General features: G+C 34.2%; 1 protein-coding gene across 4 annotated transcripts in view; it reads left to right on the top strand.

The window, feature by feature from the left end:
- Positions 1 to 21790, top strand: part of PPP3CA (protein phosphatase 3 catalytic subunit alpha) — a 330349-nt gene that overhangs the window by 281125 nt on the left and 27434 nt on the right. For all 4 annotated transcript variants that reach the window (XM_073017515.1, XM_007999395.3, XM_007999394.3 and 1 more), the window contains exons 9-10: positions 8507 to 8632; positions 10700 to 10774. In XM_073017515.1, the coding sequence (XP_072873616.1) occupies positions 8507 to 8632; positions 10700 to 10774 (201 nt within the window). The remainder of the gene's footprint in view (positions 1 to 8506; positions 8633 to 10699; positions 10775 to 21790) is intronic.

The raw sequence follows: 21790 nt of genomic DNA, 5'->3' as shown, positions 1-21790 counted from the left end.
ATTAAAATTTAATATTGAAAGATACCTTGTACTATATATTTTAATTGAATGAATCTACACATAATCTCTCTTATCTTTGTGCCAACAAATGGCCATCTTGATTTCTTAAAAATCACTACTCTCTAAATGTGAATTTAGTTAAGTAGTTGTGAAACCTCAACAAAGTAAGACACAGTGTATGGAGGTAATTCTTGCTTTTCACAAAGCTTTGCCTATAGAATTACAAGATTTCAGATGTCAGAGTTATGGGAGACCTTACCAGGGAACAAAGGAGGAATCCATGCTGAATCCTCCCTACAGATTCATTGCCAAGTGCTCTTCTGCCACCAGCTGAAAAGGGTCAATCAAAGAATCCATCTTAAAGCATTGAATTCCATTGTCTGAGAGCCCTGATGGTTAGTTGAATCTTCAGTTGAACTAAAACCTACTTCTCTACAAATCTCATTCTCTATAAAGCATTCAGCAAGAGAAAAACAGTAACAATCCGAGAAATGTTAAAAACTTGAATTAATGGATTGTCACTTGCTATTCATTATCTAGGAATTCTAGACCTGCAAGAGACTCTTAAACTTTACTCTTACAGTGTCAAAAAGTCTGCCATGACATTATTTCCATGGAAAACAATGTTGATACGAAGTGTAGGAACTTAATACTGACTCAGTGCCAAGGATATCTTGGAGATAACCTAGAATAATTGCAAGCTATAGCTCAAGGCCTGATACAAAGTCCAAGCTTGAAGTTGAAAAGGGTCTTCTACGAATGTGTAGAGATAACACCAGTTTCAAAATACCTCCCACCAGAGTACAGTTACCCTTATTAGGCTTTTGGAGCTGTACCAAATGAGAGCAAGGCAAAGGCACAGTGTTTACTATCCCTATGCCTTCTCCTCCAATAGCTTAAAGCTTCAGCTAAGACTCTCTCTCTCTCTGCTTTTAGTCTAGGTTTGCATAAGTCTCACTTTAGCATCATCATAATATAGATTAGAACATAAATGAATTCACTAGCTAAAACTGTTAAGAAACTGATAATTGCCAGTGATTCTTTCTTATTAACAACAAAAAAAAATTGCTAGAAGAAATTCAAATACTCTATGCAAAATTGTAATGTTAGAAATGATTCACAATGTTTAACTGGTCTTGAGCTACTTACAAAGATCAATTATTGGCCCCAAATTATCTGGATCCTAGTATGTAAGTATAATATATTAGGTGGGAATTATAAAATGGCAAACTATTTAAAATAGATAGCCATGCCCTCCTTGAAGAATTTGAAACAGACTTATAATACTTTACATTTCTCAGGGACAAAATATTTCATCTGATTAAGATTATCATGCATATTAATCACATGTGTTTTTTTTTTTCCCTGCCCCATTCTCAGCAATTGGATTATTTGATCTTTATACTTTAAAAATGAGAGGGCAGATATTATTCCTGTTTTACAAGTTTGAAGGTAAAGACTAAAGAAGGAGAAATATTTGCCCAAGTTCATGCAGTTACCGTGTGACAGAACTAGTATCGTTTCCACTGTTCTCTAATTTACATGCTCTTACAATTTTAAAACAAACAGTTTAGTCTTTGAGGTGACACATTGCCTTTTACCTAAATTCCTTTATGTTTCCTTCAGATTTCTGTTTGTATTTTGTTAGTTATGTTTTTAGTATCCTGATTGGTTATATGCTTTGTGTTTCCTTCCTCTCTTTTTCCCTCTTCTCCCATTTTCTGTTTTCATTCCTTAGGTCTTTTCTTCAACCAACACAATTAAGCATCAACCATATGCCAGATTCAGTACATAACACTATAAAAGAATAAAAAAGGATCTGTGCCTCCCTCATTCCTTCTATTGTCTTCATTCCACTTACTTTACCCAAAATTCTATATATGAATAATAACCTGGTTAATAATTTGCTAACCCTGTATTAAGAATGGAAACATACAGAATTGACCCTGGAACAATACAGCAGTTAGGGGTGCCAACCCCCGCTGCAATCAAAAAGCCACATATAACTTTTGATTCACCAAAAACTTAACTACTAATAACCTACTGTTGCCCAGAGCCTTCCTGATAACATAAACAGTCAATTAACACATATTTTGTATGTTACGTGTGTTATATTCTGTATGTTACGTGTGTTATATTCTGTATTCTTATAGTATATGATACACAAAACCTAGAAAAAATGTCCTGAAAGAAATCATAGGCAAGAGAAAATATATATACTATTCATTAAGTAGATGTGGATTATCATAAAAGTTTTCATCCTCATCATCTTCATTTGGAGCAGGCTGAGGAGAAGAAAGAAGAAGAGGGGTTGGTCTTGCTATCTCAGGGTTGGCAGAAGCAGAAGAAAATCTGCATATAAGTGGACCTATGCAGTTCAAAACTGCATTGTTCAGTGCTCAACAGTACACACACATGCACACATGCACATAATCAGAAGATTACCTCATACTGTTTCCCAGAAATATCTAATGCCATCTCTGCCCTTCATGTAAGTAAGATAATATGAATATTTTATTTAGGAGACTTGTAACAAAGTTCAAAAAGGTGTTGTAGGTACTATTAAGGATGCATGTACAAGGTATATAAGGTATATAAAGATTGAGAATGTATTTCCATTTCCACCTAATGAGTAAGAGGACTGGGGCAAGGGCTAGAATGGACATAAAGTGATTATATATAGTAGCATACATGTGTGTCCTTGATACATACAAAATAATTATCTCACAGCTTCAAGTAAGTCATATATACCTACTGTTTGTATCCACTAATAACAAAATATTTCAGATTGGCTGAAACTTAGACATTATGAGCCAGGCATGGTGGTGTGTGCCTGTAGTCCCAGCTACTTGGGAGGCTGAAGCGGGAGGATCACTTGAGCCCAGGAGTTCGAAACTGCGGTTAGCTATGATTGTGCCATTGTCTTCCAGCCTGAGCAACAGAGCAAGATCCCATCTCTTGAAAAATAAAAAAAGAAAAATTTAGTCATTATATGAATTTACTGAAAATTTGCCTGTGAAAGACCCTATATTAGGTACTGGATGAAACAATATAAACATTACCTTTCTCATACTGAAGAATATCATGGTCAAATTACCTAAAAATTTAAGGTTTGAAGTCTATCTTCATAAGTGACTTGAACACATACTTTTCACTTAAGCTTATGATCTAGAGAGTAAAATTTATGAGTACAGTCCTTGCTCACCAAATACTGTAACCATCATGAATTAGTACATTTCCCTTTAACTAAGTTATTAATAATATTTAAAAGAATCTTTTAAAGACAGAATTCATCCAGCAAGAACCAGGACATTGAAAGGGGAAAAAAATGGAGGTGGAAGTTAGAAATCAGATTTTAAAATGGAAGGAATTGTAGAGACTGTGTTCGTGAATGCTATAATATATACTACGGAAAAGTATGCATATGTGTGAATATACATATATACATCTTCACACAATCTTAAATGAAAATTATACCCCCCAAAAGTAATTTTTATGAGAAAATACAGATTTTTGAAAACTAAGTAGCATGGCTCCCAGAATTTAAAAAACCCCTTGCATGCAGCATACCGGCATAATCTTCAAATGCTGCCATAGAACATTATGAGTTGCATGGGTCCTGCTTCAGGAATTGTATCCACCAAGGCATTATGCCTCCCTTCGTGATGGTAGGACTTTGCCAAAAGAACACACTGATGCTAGTTTTTCTGCTAGGGCATCTGCGGGTGGAAGAATTGGAAGGAAAAAACATCCTGGGTCTATTATGCAATTTCTTTGTGCTTTTGCTATTTCTGGATGGATTATGATTCTGGAATGCCCCCATTTGGTTTCTTCTCATCTTTGTTTCTTTTCTCTCCCTCTTTCCCATATTCTGAAGGTGAAAGAGGATGGTCAATTAGGGATAAGGAGATGAAAGACATTAGCAAAAGGGTGAGGACAGGAATAAAATTCAAGTCATTTTCCATTCTTTTGACCTCTTCTCCCCTGTCTTAAAATCGGGACTAGTGGTGTGAAGAGTGCCGGAGGTATGGTAGAAGCATTACAGTTACAGGTTTTTCAGAAAAAGAACTTTGTATTCCTCTGGACACCCACTTGAGAAGTGCTGAGCCCATGTGTGGTTCGGTAAACTGGTTAATACCACTTGTTAGCAATCATTTTGATAGCTGGTCTTTAATTAGAAACTTTCTTTTGATCTTTCTACTCTTGTCATTCATTGCTTTGTGTCCAGTTTCCCTGGGTGATGGAAATTGTAGACAGCATGTTGAGAAATGTTTTCAAGTTTTTGTTAAATACTAGCTTTTTTTTTTTTGGTCTCATCAAAATTTCAAATTAAAGTAAGAAAGACCCCCTGTTTTACAGATTTGGATATGGTCAAGCAGCTTAGTACATGGCTTGGTAGACAGAGCAGTGGAATAAGATAGATTCTATTCCTTGGACTTCACTATGTACGGGGGACCAGTTGTGTTACTAGAAATAATCGAGGTACAGTCCCCCTTCTGCATTCACTGAGTAGGAGCAGGCCCTTGATTACTAATTTTACATTTTTTACAGCATGTCTTTGAACCCAGGGTTCTACAGGTACTATAAAATGAGTGGATTGCATTTTTAAGACAGTAATTTTGACATCAGAAAAAGAACTGGCAGTCAGGCTTCCAGATTTTTGGGATTAGTATTCTTTTCATTATACCAAATTTCCTTCCAGCTGTTCTTCATACCTGCCAGTACAACAGAAGAGCATTTATTTCTGTGGTGTCTGGTGTGCTCTGAAGGATGGTTAATAATGTCAGGCCTGCACGTATGTCAGAGTCTCTCTGTTACAATTGTTAAGTGACAAGAGGTCATCTGGAATTGCCAGTAGAATAAAGGAGCTCCTTGGTGGTAGACTTTTGTTCTTTTTTTCTTCTATTTCTCAGACAAGGGCTCAGGAGGTGGTCTTGAGTGATTATTGAAGTACAACTATTTGTATTATTTATATTGTACTGGAGATAAACGTCTTTCAAGTACTTCAGAGAAGAGCACACTGTTAGGGCTCCAGTTGGGTTTTGTAATCCCAATGACAGTCGGAGGCAGGTGGCAGGGGCGGAGGATGTGGGAGGTGGAAGATGAAACGTTAACTGTGAATTTCGTGACTGCAGATATTTTGGACTGTTTTAGTTTTTTTTTTTTTTTTCTCATGTATTTCTGTGTTATATATTTATTTTACAAAAATATCAGAATTTTGAGTAACTTACTAATGTAAGGTTGTTCAAAAAGTATTTTTGCATAAATGTGTTGCTGAAGAAAAAAGAATACATATTGGTGTAATTTCATTTTTCAGTTTAGGATTTTTCGAGCTAGAGAAAAATTAGAAAAAATCCTATTTATAGCTTATAGAACTACTGAGAATATTATTTATTGCATTAGTGATGAGGCCTTTCATTGTTTACAGTGAAGTTTGTTAACATCATTCAGATCCGGAAGAGATTTTATAAATTATTTATAAACCCACATAGTTAGGTAACTGAGACTTAACTTAAAGATACTAAGTACCTTAGTCTGGTGAATAATTAGTGACAGATTCCATCTTGTAGTCTGGACTCCTGGTTTTCCAGTCCAATGCTCTTCTTTAAAGAGATTAAACATGGAAGGAGAAAGAATTTATGTCCACAACTTGATAGAAACTGAATTATTGATACTATTAGAATGAATGTATTATGATGTACTAGAAGGATCAGGGACTTTAGACTCAGGCCAAAAGTGAGATTTACCTCTTTCTAAGTCTGACTGTAGGCAGAAAACCTCTCTGTTTGCTTATTTTCAAAATATAAATGACAAAAACCACTTTTGAGGAATATTGTGAAGATTTGTAATTATGTTTATAAAGGGCCACACTTAATGCCTGGCATATATCAGATACTCAGTAAATAAATGAAAATAAAATCTGAAAACAGTATTTACTTTTATCAGTAGGTACTGAAGTAAATTGTATTGAGCCAAGATCAAATGAACTTTTATCTCACCAGCTACAAAACAGAACTTCTGTTTTATCTATTGGATGAGTCTTACCCTTGCTTGTGAATTGCATCCTGTTTCACTCAAACATGTATTTTGGCAAAAACTAAAACCTCTTTAATTATGAAATCCATATTCAAAGTTAAATTATTATAACAGCTAGGACTAGAATTCATACATTTATAATTTATGAGAGACAGCAGGGAATGAAAGAAAGGGAATGAATTTGGTGTCAGAAAAAGCTGAGTTTAAATAATGAGTGAGATCTGTCAGTTACTGGTTGCGTGATTTGAGCAAGTTTCTCCATTTCTCAACCACAAGTCCTTTGTAATATAAGGGCAGTCACACCTGCTTCTCAGATTTGTTGTGCAGATTATTACATAAAGCCTATCTCTTGCCTCCAGGGCACTGTTAATTATAATATTTACTTTCCTTCTGCCTGCTATACCACCAACCTAAGGTTAATAAAAAGTGGGGGAACTTAGAGGAGAAATTACTCTTCAAAAAGACAATTTAAAGCCTTAAAGATTCATCTGAAGATACGAGGATGCATTTCTGCTGTGAATATTCAGTGTTCCGAAATAGTAAAAACCTTTTACATGGAGCTAGAGCTCTGGTAGCACTTAGCAAAGATAGGAAATACGTCACCTTTCTTAAACTGAAAATCAAAAGTATTGGTATGGTAGTTTGCCTTGATTTTTTTTTGTTTTGCATGTTTTTAATATCATGTAAATGTATCCTTATGGCATAAACGATAAAGCAACATAAAAGGGAATGAGTTTACAGAAACATATGCAGGAATTAGAATTCCACAGGAAGAAGAGGATGACTACCTTCATATCAGTATTGCCTACACTATCTACATTTCTTGTCCCCAAAGTGTCTGTGATTATATGTTCCCTGGAACCATGTTGGTCAGCCAGAAATAACAATGCAAAACAAAGGCCTTACCATTCACAAGTACGAGTTTAGTTAAATGCAGGCTGCTAAAAACATCAACATATTGTTAGGCTACAATATGATATATATAGTATCCACACCACAGAAAACGATATATTCTCCCCATACTCTGCACTGTTCATACCAACCTAGAAGATTATATTACTTCTGGGCCACATTTTAACAGAGACATTGCCGATCTGGCATGCATTCAGAATAGGTTGAGCATGATGAGCTAAAGCATCAAGAAGCCATGTCATATTAAAGAGGGTGAAAGGGGATAAAAATAATTTGCTTGAAAAAGATTATAAAGCAGATACCAAGATGTGTCTCCAGCTCCTGAGCATCCATTCTGAGTATAAACAAAAAAGTAATGATTAATTTTTCTGTATTTTCAACCCCGTAACATAAACAAGAAAAGATCCTATGATATCATGTAGACTCTGTTGGTTACTGTCTTCTAATGTAATACTAATTATGCCCTGAATAGATAATAAAAATGAAATCTTGCCAAAGCCTAAGAAGATATGCTTCAATATCATATTTAATATTTAAAAGGCTGTCATTCTGCTTCTGAATGACAGCCTTTTAAATATTAAATATGAAATGCATAGCAAAACTATGATCAGTGACTGGTAAAGGCAGGTTTAAACTCAACCTGAGAATTTCCTGCAACTTAAAATTGTCTATCTGTAGAATAGGTGACCCCCACTAAAACAGGTGACTTTTCCTTTATTGAAAGTACTTACAGAGACGTGAAGCATGCAGATATGTTTTCCTGAGTCATAGATGGACATCTTTTTCAGAAATCAAGGATAGAGTTAGATAGAAGCACATTATTTTATGTGAGATTCAATCCAAACATTTTATTTTATTAAGTCAAGAAAGCAATCTACCATAGGGTAACTATAGTTAACAATAATAGATTATAATTTCAAATAGCTGGTAGGAGAATATTGAATGTTCCAAACACAAATAAATGATAAATGTTTGATATGATATTTAATGTATAGCTAATTACCCTGATCTTATTACTGTGCATTATATGTATCAAAACATCTCTATGTACCCCATGAATATGTACTATTATTATGTTACTTTAAAAAATAAAATAAGCATTAAAAAATAAAGCAATCTAACTTAAACTATTTTGTACAACTGTTGGGAGTTCTACTGGATGAAGTTTTATTTTTTAAAAATAAATTCATTCAAATATTTCAGGAGATTATTATGTCAAACTTAGCTGTGCCACTTTTATTAGTGTCATCAGATATCAAATTTTAAGACTAAAGTATTCTTGGCTGAAAGGGGAGCTTGATACAATTCCTGACAGACATTGGATTAACTATTTTGTATATTTTCCAATTTGTTATACAATTCCATATTAAGTATTCATATATTGTGTAGAGTAAGGTTCAAGTACATAAGTTATATAAGCATTCTGGGATGCCTAAGGTATGAGCCTGGATGTTTTGGAACTTCAGTCAAATGGTTGAATTTTCTTGATGAGGTAAAGCCATACATAGAAGCCGAAATATGTCCTGTGTTTCTGACATCCTTTTTTGGTTATTTTTAGCTGCAGTATTGAAGTATGAGAACAATGTTATGAATATCAGGCAATTCAACTGTTCTCCTCATCCATACTGGCTTCCAAATTTCATGGATGTTTTTACTTGGTCCCTGCCTTTTGTTGGGGAAAAAGGTATGTTGTGGAATCCTGAGATGTTCTTCTTAAAATAGTTTAGGAAGGAAGGAAAGGAGATTAAACACTCAGAAAGAGAAGAACTTTGGCCCAGCCAATAAAATGTACAAGTTGTACAATGAAAGATGTGATTTGGAGGTAGAAGTGTGTCACTCTGCATCCTATTAACAGGACACAATTGGTGAATTAGGAGGAAGCAGAAAAAAACAAAAACAAAAACGAATATTTAGGAAATTTTTACAATTTTATTAGAATAATATAACTCTTTAAAATATAATGGAAATACAGCTTTACCTGGTTTCAAGTAATGTCTACACTTTTTCCTTACCCCTTTGTACTATAATCCCAAAGGACTATTTAATTTTATCTGCCAAATTAAAACATTAGGATAGCCATGCTCTCCTTACATTTCTGATGTTAATAAATTATTATTTGATAGTGTTTAATGGCTACAATATTTTGAAGAAAAATATGTACAACAACAACAAAGTAGTTCATCAATAATGTAGGCATTAGCACATTGTAAGGTACAGAACAGGAGACAAATTTACATTTTAAAAGTTGTTTATTAACTTTCTTCTTGCCTGCCTTCTTTCCCCCTCTGTTTTGCTTTCATATGTTGACTTAAACCCCAACAAAAATTTTGAGGAAATGCCTGCACCACTTGTTTTTCATTCAGGAGGCCTAACAGTGATACACAGATTGATTATCACGTATCATCTCATATTTTCCATGAGAAGGTGAATGGGCATTACGAGAAAGATGAGTGTTCCCTACATATCAGAGTAATGATGTCCTATAAGGAGTATCAGAGAAAAGCTAAATATTTTTCTGAAACCCTAATTGTTGTTTTCCCTTTAAATGCCCTAAAATGATTAAACCAGTGAAGTTTTGAGTTGTCAGCAAAGAAGTCTTCCCTTTGGATATCAAAATAATCAAAAATAAATTTTTAATAGTCTCTGATAAATATTCCCAGTACTACTCCATATTGCAACTTTCTTGCACTGATCAAATTGGAGTAGCGTCATCTGTTGACTTCACTGGAAACAGAAGCAGTGTGGATCCTGACAACTATGGGGCACCTTTTGAGCACTCTTTATTTGAATTGTTTCTATTAATTATTAAAATTTGGGACCTTTTTTAGAAATTAGCATATAATCTGTTGGTACACAAAATCCAGTTTTGATAATTAAACGGAAACTCTGGATCAATGTTGGCTCCATTGAAGTTTCGCTCTGTATCATACATCTTCAATTCTAGAAGGACATTTTTTGAAATAGCATATTACTTTAAAAAGTAGCTCTCAAAGAAGCAGTAGACAGGCTTCTTTTCACGTGCATAGTAGAATCCAATCTAATTTCAAAAATTGTTAAATGTAAATAGCATGCTTTGTAGTATAAAAATAATGCAGTACTAATTTCCTCTGTACAACACTTCTATATAATCCTACTGTAATCTATTAAGTAAATTTCTGATTAAACTGCAACTATTTAATTTTTTAAGCATTTTTGAGAATCAAATTTAATGATATTTCTGTCAACACATTTTTAAAATTAGTATTCTGAAAAATACTTCAGATATATTAGTTTCTCAATCAGCAGTTTGTAATAAACACAAAACCACATGCCTATAATGGCGTGAAGTTCTCTAGGTGATTAAAAATATTTTAAAAATTCATCATTCTTAGTCCCTACTGAACAGAAGGTTGTAATCTGATCTAGATTAAGCCTTATCATTGTGTGATAATAAAAATTCAAAAAAAACTATTTTCTCTTTCATTGATTTATAGTATATTCACATCCACATATTTGATTTGTCATTGTCTATTGACCTAGAGCTAGTAAATGTTACCATTAGATATCATAAGCATGAACTAATAGTTTTATAAAGTCTGCATAGAATTACAAAGGCTGTTTTTTATGATCTGGATGTTTCTGGAAACTGCTTCTATATACAATCTAAATAAGAAATGTTATTGCTATGTTTGCTCATTAACATTGCCAGAGTAATAGTTAAGGTTGTAACAGAAAACCCTCTGACTTTTCTTTCTTTGCTTTCTCTCTTTAGTGACTGAGATGCTGGTAAATGTCCTCAACATCTGCTCTGATGATGAACTAGGGTCAGAAGAAGATGGATTTGATGGTAAGAGGCTTGAGCCTTTGTGCTAATGCTATTTGCCAGATAATTACTTGGAGTCTCATTGCTAAACCTAAGAATAAATTTCTAAGATTTGGATTATGTTTAAAACATAACATATTACGCCTGTAATCCCAGCACTTTGGGAGGCCGAGGTGGGCAGATCACGAGGTCAGGAGATCGAGACCATCCTGGCTAACACGGTGAAACCCTGTCTCTACTAAAAATACAAAAAATTAGCCAGGCGTGGTGGTGGGCGCCTGTAGTCCCAGCTACCCGGGAGGCTGAGGCAGGAGAATGACGTGAACCTGGGAAGCGGAGCTTGCAATGAGCCAAGATCATGCCACTGCACTCCAGCCTGGGTGACAGAGCCAGACTCCAATTGAGAATGAAAGATATGATTTTATTTTCTGTTTACTTTTTAAAAGTATAAGAAACAAATATGAGAATTTTCTCATTACTTTAAAAACATGGTTAAAGTAGTAAACTGTTTTAATAAGCTTTCAGTAGCTCATATTGCTAAGTGACCTTTTTTGGCTTTTTGATAAAAATGTAATCCTTTATTTTCTAACAAATGTTACCATTTACTGGACAATTTCTTTTACCAGGCAATTTAAAAATGTCCTCTAATGGAATTGCTCGCGTCAATTATTCAAGTTTTGATATTTATGATAAAAGAAGGCATTTACATATTGATATGTTGGTATTTATGTCAATCCCAGTATTTCTTCTTTCTGTAGTAATAGATACTGAATAAACTATGAGGAGTTTTTGATGTTTTTTAAGATATTACTTGGTGTTTACCCTCACAGAGTATGTTTTTTCTGCAAGGGGCACAGATCCATGAGGTTAAATATGGAGGAGAAAATTACCCTGAGTCTTACAAAAGCACCTCAAAATGAATGGAAACTGACAAAAATGTACTTAGAGAAGAAAAGCATAAAAGCAAACTTTACTGCATTTAAGAAGTACAGTTGGGGCTGGGTGCAGTGGTTCCTAGCACTTTGATAGGCTGAGGCAGGAGATCACTTGAGCCCAGGATTTTGAGACCAGCCTGGGAAACATAGGGAGAACTCATCTCTAAAAAAATTAGCCATGTGTGGTGGTGCATTATTGTGGTCTTAGCTACTCAGAAGGCTAAAGTGGGAGGAAATCTTGAGCCCAGGAGGTTGAGACTGCAGTGAGCCGTGGTCATACCACAGTACTCCAGCCTGGGCGACGGAGCAAGATCCCGTCTCAAAAAAAAGCAGAAGTACAGTCAGCCCTCCATATCGGAGGGCTCTGCATCCATGGATTCAAACAACCTCAGATTGAAAATAATTCAGGAAAAAGTTGCATCTGTACTGAACACATACAGACATTTTTTGTCTTGTCATTGTTCCTTAAATAATGCAGTTTAACAGCTATCTACATAGCACTGACATTGTATTCAGTATAGTAAGTAGTCTGGAGATTACTTAAAGTATACTCAGAGGTCCTAGATTCAGGACACTCAGGGTTATAAGATGCATTGAAAACCTATTCCTTGAAGAAGTTGCAAACTGGTTGGAGAGACTGATGCATAAACCAATAATATCAATAAAATGAGACAAATTATAAATAAAGGGCGAAGAGGGCAAAGGAAACTAGATATTATGGTGAGTTTAAATGGATAAAATTTATACCTTTAAAAATTGCACTGGAGTAAAATGAAAAGAGAATGTGGTCCTTTCTGAACGTTGGTTTCCAAATGGCATGATTTATTGTTTACCTGAGCTTAATACAGGTCATGGCTATAAATGGAAAATACCTAATGCTACAGGCAAAAGTAAAATAAACCTGTTCATACACTCATGTAAATAGAGTCTATATACTTAGGTAAATTAAATGTATAAGATTTATTTCTAACATCTCATAGTTTTTCTCCTTTCTGCAACTTCTCTTGTCTTTATTACTTTTCTTCATATACTATTTTTGAGTCATATACCACATTGCAAGGAGATGTGCAACATAGGGAAGGACAGGGAAAAATTGATATATTAAAAAACCAACTTTACTGGGCTAAAATTTAGAATATATAAGAACTTAAATATATTACATATTTTGAAATATGCAGGAGATCAATGGAAATTTTGTGCTTTATCTAAATTCTAGATGTTTCATATGTTATAGCCACAGTTTGCTACTGTTATCTTTTAAATGATAATACTATTTTCAGAATGGCAGAAACTATTTCCTAAAAGAATACTAACCAGATGGAACCTAAATCTTAAACATCAACAAACATGTTTCAATATGTACCTTTCACTATAGTCCTTTTATTCTTTAAAAGAAAAATTAGCATTAATACAATCATAATCCCCTATTAACAAATGTTTGTTTTGCCAAGTCCACTAGCCAGTGTTTATGATATAGAGAACAAAAATGTAACATACTGTAGAGAATAAGAATGTGTAGACCTACATATATTCGCAATTTTTATGTTAATCCATTCACTCAGCAAATATATATGCAGTATCTACTAAGTACTAGGTACCATAGCCAAAATGACTGTACATTTCACTGTTACGTTATTCCTGCACAGTTAAACATCACCAAGACTAACCCTGTGCTTACTTCACTTCTAGTAAGCTCCCTTTACTCATCATCTCAATCACTTACGTGAAAGGATTTGTTTTGTCAGATACTTTATTTTAAAATAATTAGTTCTAATCAGTGTGCTGTGCTCATCACCAATTACTTTTTAAACTCTGTTTTAATTCCAATTATAGGAGTGTATGTTTTTCTTAGGGCCCTTGGAAGAATTTTTTTCTTTCTAAGCAGACCCCTGAATACCCACTTTACCACACTTTAAGTTTTAAGTCAGTCCTGCAGAGAAATTTTGTCCTACCAGGTGCAGGGAGGAGGACGGTCAGGAATACCTAACCTGCTCTTACCAACTAGAAAAGATGAGCTTTATCTCTCACTTTTATCCGCTTCCTTCAGTGGTCCATTCCTATCAGGTTAAACATCATTAAGTTATTTATCTTTCTGAACAGTTTATTCTGCTTTAGCTTATTTCCGCTTAACTATATTAACAGTAAGATTAGTGTTTTCAAAATTTTAAGCAAAATTTACACATAGGCTAATTAAAATATTTAATGCATATGAAAGTCCTATGTGTCTATATATAACTTGTCAGTTTGGGAGCGAGCAGAAAGAAATAAAATTATTGCTATATAATTTTTAGGGATAGACAACTGAATTTCCTTGGTTTCCTGTATATTGGACCTCACTTAACCAGTAGTATGTGGGTGTTTTTTCTGCCTTTTTTCCCCATCTTATTTAAAATTTGTTGGTGTATTTCCCTTAGTCAAACTAAAGAGAAACAATCATCTAATCTTATGCTTTATTTCTTTTGTCTATGTGCGTATGGGAGGAGAAGGAAGAAAGAGATGAGGAGAGGTGAAAGAAAAAATCCTTCTGCCTGATTGGGCTTTGCCAGCATATGATAGCAGTGCAGGCCTTGGTTCCATGAGCAGCATCAGATTCAAATTTCATAGAAAAAGAGCCTAGAGGAACTGAAGAAGAGAAATTAAATTCAGCAAGGAGAGGCATCATATACATTATGCATTAATGATAGGTTATGATTGAGAAGAAGCTGGTGCTTTGGGAAAAACATACTAGGTTCTACATTTACCCTTTGTGAACAGTTTTCTCCTTTCTAAACAGGGTGATAATAGAAGAATGCTGAATGCCTCTCCATTGAATGTGGAAACTGATGAGCCAGCATTAGTGTGATATTGTCTGCCCACATTTTTCTAGATGCAAGTTTAAGAGCATGTTCACTGTGAACATTGAGGACTTTAGGGATCTGAGTCTGAGATGTGTCAAAGTTAATGTTAATAGATGCTGTCCTCGGTTTGTAACTGTGACTTCTAAATGTGACCTTTTAGTTCAAATCTCATAAATTTGTCATTTAGAAAAAACACAAAAATGAGAGTTTTAAGTTTTAATTAAAAGTATATTTTGCTGGGTGCAGTGGCGCATGCCTATAATCCCAGCACTTTGGGAGGCCAAGGCTGGCATATCACTTGAGATCAGGAGTTGGAGACCAGCCTGGCCAACATGGCAAAGCCTTGTCTCTGCTAAAAATACAAAAAATAGGTGTGCATGGTGGTGCACATCTGTATTCACAGCTACTTGGGAAGCTGAGGCACAAGAATCACTTGAATCTGGGAGACAGAGGTTGCAGTGAGCCATGATTACACCACTGCACTCCAACCTGGCTAAGAGTGAGACTGACAAAAAAAAAAAAGAAAAAAAAATGTGTATTCTACTTAAGACATTATATATTTCAGTATGAGCAATCAGGAGTCCTAGCACTTGATGTAACAAGACAGCAAAACTGGATTTCCTCAAAGGGTTAGGGTTAGGGTGCTCAAAGATGCTCAAAGAATAATTTGTAAAGTTTCTTAGAAATCCTTGATTTTCTTTGGGAATACTGTTTATTGATAATATATATTGAAGTGAGTTTTTGTTTGTTTGTTTGGTCACATTATTTCCAACCTCAGGATAAAATTTCCAAATTTCCGCACCCCGTCCTTCCTGCCTGCAGCCTGTAGCCTGTCTCCCTCATGGGGCTGGCTCTCTCCTGCTGCTTGCCAGGCTCCTTATTTGTTGGCTGAAAAGGCAAAGCAGAAATCAGAAGACATCTAAAGACTTAAATAAAATTCTTCCTTACATTGCTGCTTATTTTAAGTGGGCTATCCCTTCCTGAGTCATTTATCAAGCCCTTCTCAATATTTCATTCCATCTCCAATGTGAATGGGAAAGTCAAAGGTAATAATAGTGCCTGTACAGTCCATGACTGTCTTTTTTCTTATCAACTTGACTTTTTAGTGTCTATAGCGCCTATAGCAATTTAGAGATGCTCCTCATTTCCTTCAGAATCTGTCAACTCGTCTTTACTATTTAATGATGATGTTAGTGACAGCAACTAACACGTACATGTTAGGGATCAAGCTTAGTTCTTTAATTTACTAATTTTACCTTCTGGCCAACAAAAGATTTGTTATTATTAACTGTCATTTATGTTAAGTTTACTAGGCAATTTATATTATCTTTTCATCCTCAAAACAGCCTATTGATATAGGTACTATTATTATCCTTATTTTACACATAAAGTGATCCAGGCTCAGTAAGTTGAAAACCTAAGTTCATCCAGCTAGCGAAGTGCACCAGAGCCTGGATTCAACTGTCTGCCTGGTTGTCAGGCTCTTAAACTTCCCACCACATGTGATTACAATGTTTGAAATTTTTTTCATTCGGTGTGATGCTTTAAAAAAAAAAAAAAAGCTAATAAGCAAATATAATATGCTTTAATTTGTTGTTAAATATACTGTAAAATAAAATATAAATATAACAATATATAAGTATACTGTAAAATAAAAATATTTTATGAAATGAAGAAATATATTTTGCAGTATTATTTGGCCATGAAATTCAATGCATATGAAACAATATCATTCTATTATTTTAACATAGGCTAAGAAGAAATGTGTTTCATCTTGTGAAAAATTTAGGTGTATCTGAGCAGACAGAAAATCTTCTGGCTCAGTCAGGCTTCTGGATAGAAACCATGTCATGATTCCCTCCTCCTTAGCTTCTGTCTTATAAGTAAAGGAATTTGATAGGCTGTCTGGAAAAAGATTGCTGCTTTAAATTGGCCTGTGGTCGTCTTTGTTGAAAATAAAATTAAAAACTTCTGTTATCTTGTAAAGTTTGGAAGCAGTTTAGTGCCAATGAATGTCTTTTGATGATCTAATTTATATGTATTAGGTCTTTGTTTCCTGTTTCCACTTCTTATTTTGGATGATAAAATGATAGTCTGGTTTCAATTTAGGGTTGTTATTCACTGGAACACTTTAGAGAAAAAAGAAATCCAAGTAGAGATATCACATTTGGTAGATAATGCACATTAATGAAGAAGACTCATTTCAGACCAAGCTTTAGTAAGTGATTCCAAAGTAGAGCTAACAGAAATCAACCTTCATTACAAGGAAGGGTTTCTTTATTGTTCATTATTATAATAAGGAAGTCTGGAGAAACAGTAAGCATTGGAAACCTAGTGATAGTTTTGTAAGTTAGGAATAGTTATTTATCTGGGACTGTCTTTTAGGTCCTAAAATCATAGGCACTGAGATCACTTTTTAAAAAAATACAAATTATGTTTGAGACTGTGATATGTGATAAGTCTCACTCACCAGAAAAAACTATGGAAGTGAAACTGAAGTCCTGTAGAATGAGAAAGGAAAGAAAAAATAATAAAGTGAATACATTTCAAGACAAATACAGTTTCAGGCTGCACTGGAAAGACAATATTAAATTAGAATTTATGTGTCTGCTTTTATCTAAAGAGCAAACCACATGGTAGAACTCTTATCCTTTATCAACGTTTTTGCCTTATTCCTAGTGTTAACCATAAGCAGGTGAATATGGATTCAGAGTAGCTTTTTGCATGCCTCTATGAAATCATCTATATTGTATATCAGAAAATTATCTTCCATAGTCTGCCTTGAATTAGATAATTCTTCATGTCTATTATCACAGATTCTAGAGTATCTCCCTACCTATTTCTGTCTAGCTGTTAACAATTGTAGAGAACTTAAAGTGCAAAGTTGGGAATTAGTGTGACTAATGTAGTATCTTACTGATCCTTGAGGAATACTTTTCTAAGGGTATGAATATATTATTTTCTACCAAAACTGTATTTATTTGCCATGATGAATGTTTGACCTAGCAAAAAGCATTTGACACTAATAATTCTTTTGTAGAAATGCCTTGGCACCCCAAGCATAAAGGGATTACCCTCAAATCATTACTTTCAGATAGTCACAGAATCTAAATGGGTTTGATTAATTTAAAAATCTAAATGGACTGAATAAATTAAGTTTAAGGATTTAACTTTAGAAAGTCCCATCATTTTGTGCGTTTAGCAGCACATTAGACTAAGAGCCATTAGCTTGGAGCTTTTTTTTGTGCTGTGATTATTATTTCTGAGCAACTCATTTTAGCATCCTGTATTTCAATTTCCCAATCTAAAAAAATGATGTTATGGCCTGTAATATTTGACAGTTTAGGGGAAATATATTACATTTTAATATAAAAAATAGAAACAAACCCATTTAGACATACAAAAGAAAATATGCTCTAAGGAACACAGTGGTGATGAGATTCTTGTTCTGTCAACATTGAAGCCTAACCTGAAGTTAGTAAGTCAAGGAGTAACATAATAAAAGCAGTATTTGAGAAAAAGCAAAAACTTTTTCAAGCTTAGATAAATGCTTGGAAAATGAACAAAGGGTGAGTAGGGATACAGTTTAGGAACTTAATAAAGTATCTTGAAGTTGCACTGACAAGATCTGAACAAAAATATTGTTAAGAAAAACATTAAAAAGGAACTGTTCAAAAGATATTTCCGAGGACTTACAAAGTAGAATCAACAGGTCTTAGATAGAGGGGCAAAGGAAACAAAAGTTGAGTTTGACGGTTCAAACCTAGGGGCGTAGGAGGTATGATAACATTTATGGGAAAAGTCACCACCTCCAGGAGACAGATGAGTTCTGTTACAGGCAGGAGTTTGAATAAAACTGACATGTGTAATTCTGGAAATGTCCAAGCAGGATTTGGGAAAGGAGATCTAGAAATTGAGAAAGAAATTGGGGCTAGTGACAGGGGCCTAGGATTAAATAATAACTGAATTTATTAAGAGTGAAATAGGCCTCCAAAGTTGCTGATTTGGAATAAAATCTCACAAAATTGAGGACTGATTTTTAAAATTAGCCTGCACTGTAAAAGCTGGAGATGAAAGAAGGAGAAAATAAGAGTGATGAGAGAGCACAAAAACCAGGTTTGTGTAGCAGTTCAAGCAACAGCTACTTAAAAATATTTGCACCCAGTGCAGAAAAATTAATATGAGATATAAGTCTGGCCAGAATTAGGACCATGACTTTGGTTATCAGATATCAGATTGTTGAGAGAGGTAAACAGCAAAATTTATTTTATTTTTACAGTAGCATGTAAAATTTAAATCATTGACAAAAGCAAAATACTAAATAAAATTCAGTGTACCCAATTCTAATATCACATTGTTTTTACTTTACGTATTTTTATATCTGTGTATTCATTAAAAGCAAATATGGACATAATATATTTTACCATATATTCAATGATGAACACAACACATGTGATCTCTGCCTTCACTGAACTTGGAGTCAAGTGGAATAAGAATTAAACCAGTTTTAAACATGGTAGTCATGCAGAGGATATAGGTGTTTAAACATGCTAGTCACAGCATATAGGCGTTAGGGGAGGCAGCAGGAATTGGGATAAAATATTTAATAACTAAAGGAAGAACATGAGGGACATCTTTCTTTTTCTACTTCTGAAAAGCCAAAAAAAAATTTTATGAATTTTGATGTTTTAGAAAATGTGGCCATGTGATAAGTCCATATTATTTTTTCAAGGAAATTATATGCAAAAGTGGACATCAGTTTACCAGTGTTAACATTTTAACATCTCTTATATTTTTATAATAACTGCGTTTGCATGATGTAATTAGGGTACAGGGAAAGGAAGATGTGTAAAAAAGTAGGTTAATATTTTTAAAAGATTAATTCTTCTCAGGCTTTTTTTTTTATTGTTTTCCCAGTTTATTGTTGGGTTTTCTTTTTGTTTGTTTTCAGTTGCCTAATATTTTAGTGTCTAATTTGGAAGCTAAATCGTTTGTCTCTATAAATTTATTATTTATTTCTTAGACCCTTTATAAAGTACAGAAAACCGCTTGTTTCGTTATGCTTTCATCTTAAAAAGAAGACACCTTGTTATAGCTACTGTATCATTAAAACTAAAAAATGTCTGAAAAATACATGGGCATTTACTAGGTGTAGTTTGGTATGATTCTCATCGTATTTAGGTTTGTTGACATTTTGAGACCTTGACTATCAAACAAGCTGCCTGGTTAGCTATCATATTTTAATTAGTTTCATCAAATCTGGCCTTTCATCTTTGGTCACAATGATTAAAATCCTTTTAGTTTAGCAATTAAAATGATGCAGTAATATAGGCATCAGAAGTACTGCCTTTTCTTCATATTGTACTACCATGACTGCACAAATGTGTTTCTTAATTATCTGGCATAATTTTCATATTGCATGGAAGCTCATAATTTGCAGAATGAACTAAATGTTAAAAAAACAGCCATATCCCTGTTGCAGCTAATTGGCTGGATAATGCCCACCATTGACCAGTGTATTATGCTCACAGTAAGGTAATATTACAGAAAATACTCCAGATTTTATAACTGTGTTTCAACATGCAGTATTATATGCATATATAATATATATTTTATACAGCTTTTAAAAGAAATTATTTTTATAGCATTAGTTTTTATTCAACTAATGGTGACATTAGCCTACTTATACTAAACATTAGCTATTGCACATCTAAGCATAAATGTGTTTATAAAATTTATTCGAGAAAGCAAACCATGTTGCAAAAGGGAAGTAAACATGTGGCCCTATAAGCCTTAATGCATTCTTTATTTGAAAGGCACTGAAATAGAGAGCTCTCTCTCTCAGTGAAAGCAAAGACTCTGTGGTTTAGAACACTTTACTTCTTGCAAATAGGGTTGAGATAATTGGCATGTGAAAGAGGCATTCTTTGTAGAAAGGCCTCTAGTAAGTAATGTTAACTTGCTGAAAACTAATACCAAAAGAAAATAAACTATATTTTTCAAACTTTTCTGGCAGAGCTTTCCCGATTCTCTTTGTACTAAAGCATTAATGGATTCAGGTTCTTAACTTGAAGATTGTACGTTTATTAGAGTAATTGATAACTGATTGAACAATTTAAACATGCTAGTCATGTGGAGGATATAGGTGTTTAAACATGCTAGTCACAGGATATAGGCGTTTAGGGGAGGCAGCAAGAGAGTTGTTGAGTCCACAGTTTCTAAAACATTCTTTTTAGAGTAACTGTTTGATCTCTTATGGCAGGTGTAAAGGCTGTACTTAAAAGTTCAATAAATGCCCACAAAATTTAAATGTTAAAAGTATTTCTCTCTGAGATTTTCCTATTTTCACTCTTCTAAAATTTGTTTAATTTTTCCCTCTTTATTCTTAGCTCATGAGAAGATATAAAAGCTGTTCTCCCATTTTGTCTCAGAACTCTGTAGAAATAGAAATGTTGATTCTATTTTGTCAACCCATCTATTTGGGGTGGTCTATTTTGTTCTGACTGCAAAGCCAGCAACATCCTGGCTCCTCTCATTCTCTCCAAGTGTGTTTGCCATAATCTGGGGTCCAGCCTTTAGCCTGGCTGGCACAAAACATAAATGAGGCCACATCTCAGGGCAGCTTGATATTCACCAAGAACACATAATACATCATTTAATTTACAGAGAGAAATGTAACTGGAATGTTCATATCTGCACAAGTGTTTTCTTCTTAATAATAACAAGCATTTTACAATACTTCCCATATACGAAAGCTCTGTTCTACATGCATTAGCAGGTAGCACCCTAACTGGCACATGTGTTTGTTGAATGTTGAGAATGAATGAGAACATTACTTATTCTGCCACTGCGAGTGAAGTAGGTCAGTTAGCTGGTACTCTAATGAATCCTGGTTCTGAATCACCTCTAGCTAAAGACCTTAGGCAAATAACGTTTTGTTCCTTAGAATTATTCTCTGTCAAATGGAGACTAGTAGTACCATCTCAATGTGGTTGTTGTGAGGATTATATGAAATAATGCAAATAATGCATTTAGAACATTCTTCACTTTTTAGATAAGGCAAGTGAGCCTTAAAGACACTTACTTAGTACTTGCCCAGGATAGCTAGTAAATGATAGTGCTGGGACTTAGACCAAGGTCTTTTATTCTAGACACAAGTTCTTGACCTCTGTTCTGTTCTGGCTTTCAAATGCCGGTTTAGTTATATGTCTTAAGAGAAGTGGACAAGCCAAGTATTTGTGATCCAAAGCTTCGCTGTAGGACCAAAG

Source organism: Chlorocebus sabaeus, chromosome 7, assembly GCF_047675955.1.
Source record: "Chlorocebus sabaeus isolate Y175 chromosome 7, mChlSab1.0.hap1, whole genome shotgun sequence".
Classification (NCBI taxonomy): domain Eukaryota; kingdom Metazoa; phylum Chordata; class Mammalia; order Primates; family Cercopithecidae; genus Chlorocebus; species Chlorocebus sabaeus.
The sequence above is the reverse complement of the archived record's forward strand: the minus strand, read 5'-3'. Positions and strand labels throughout refer to the sequence as shown.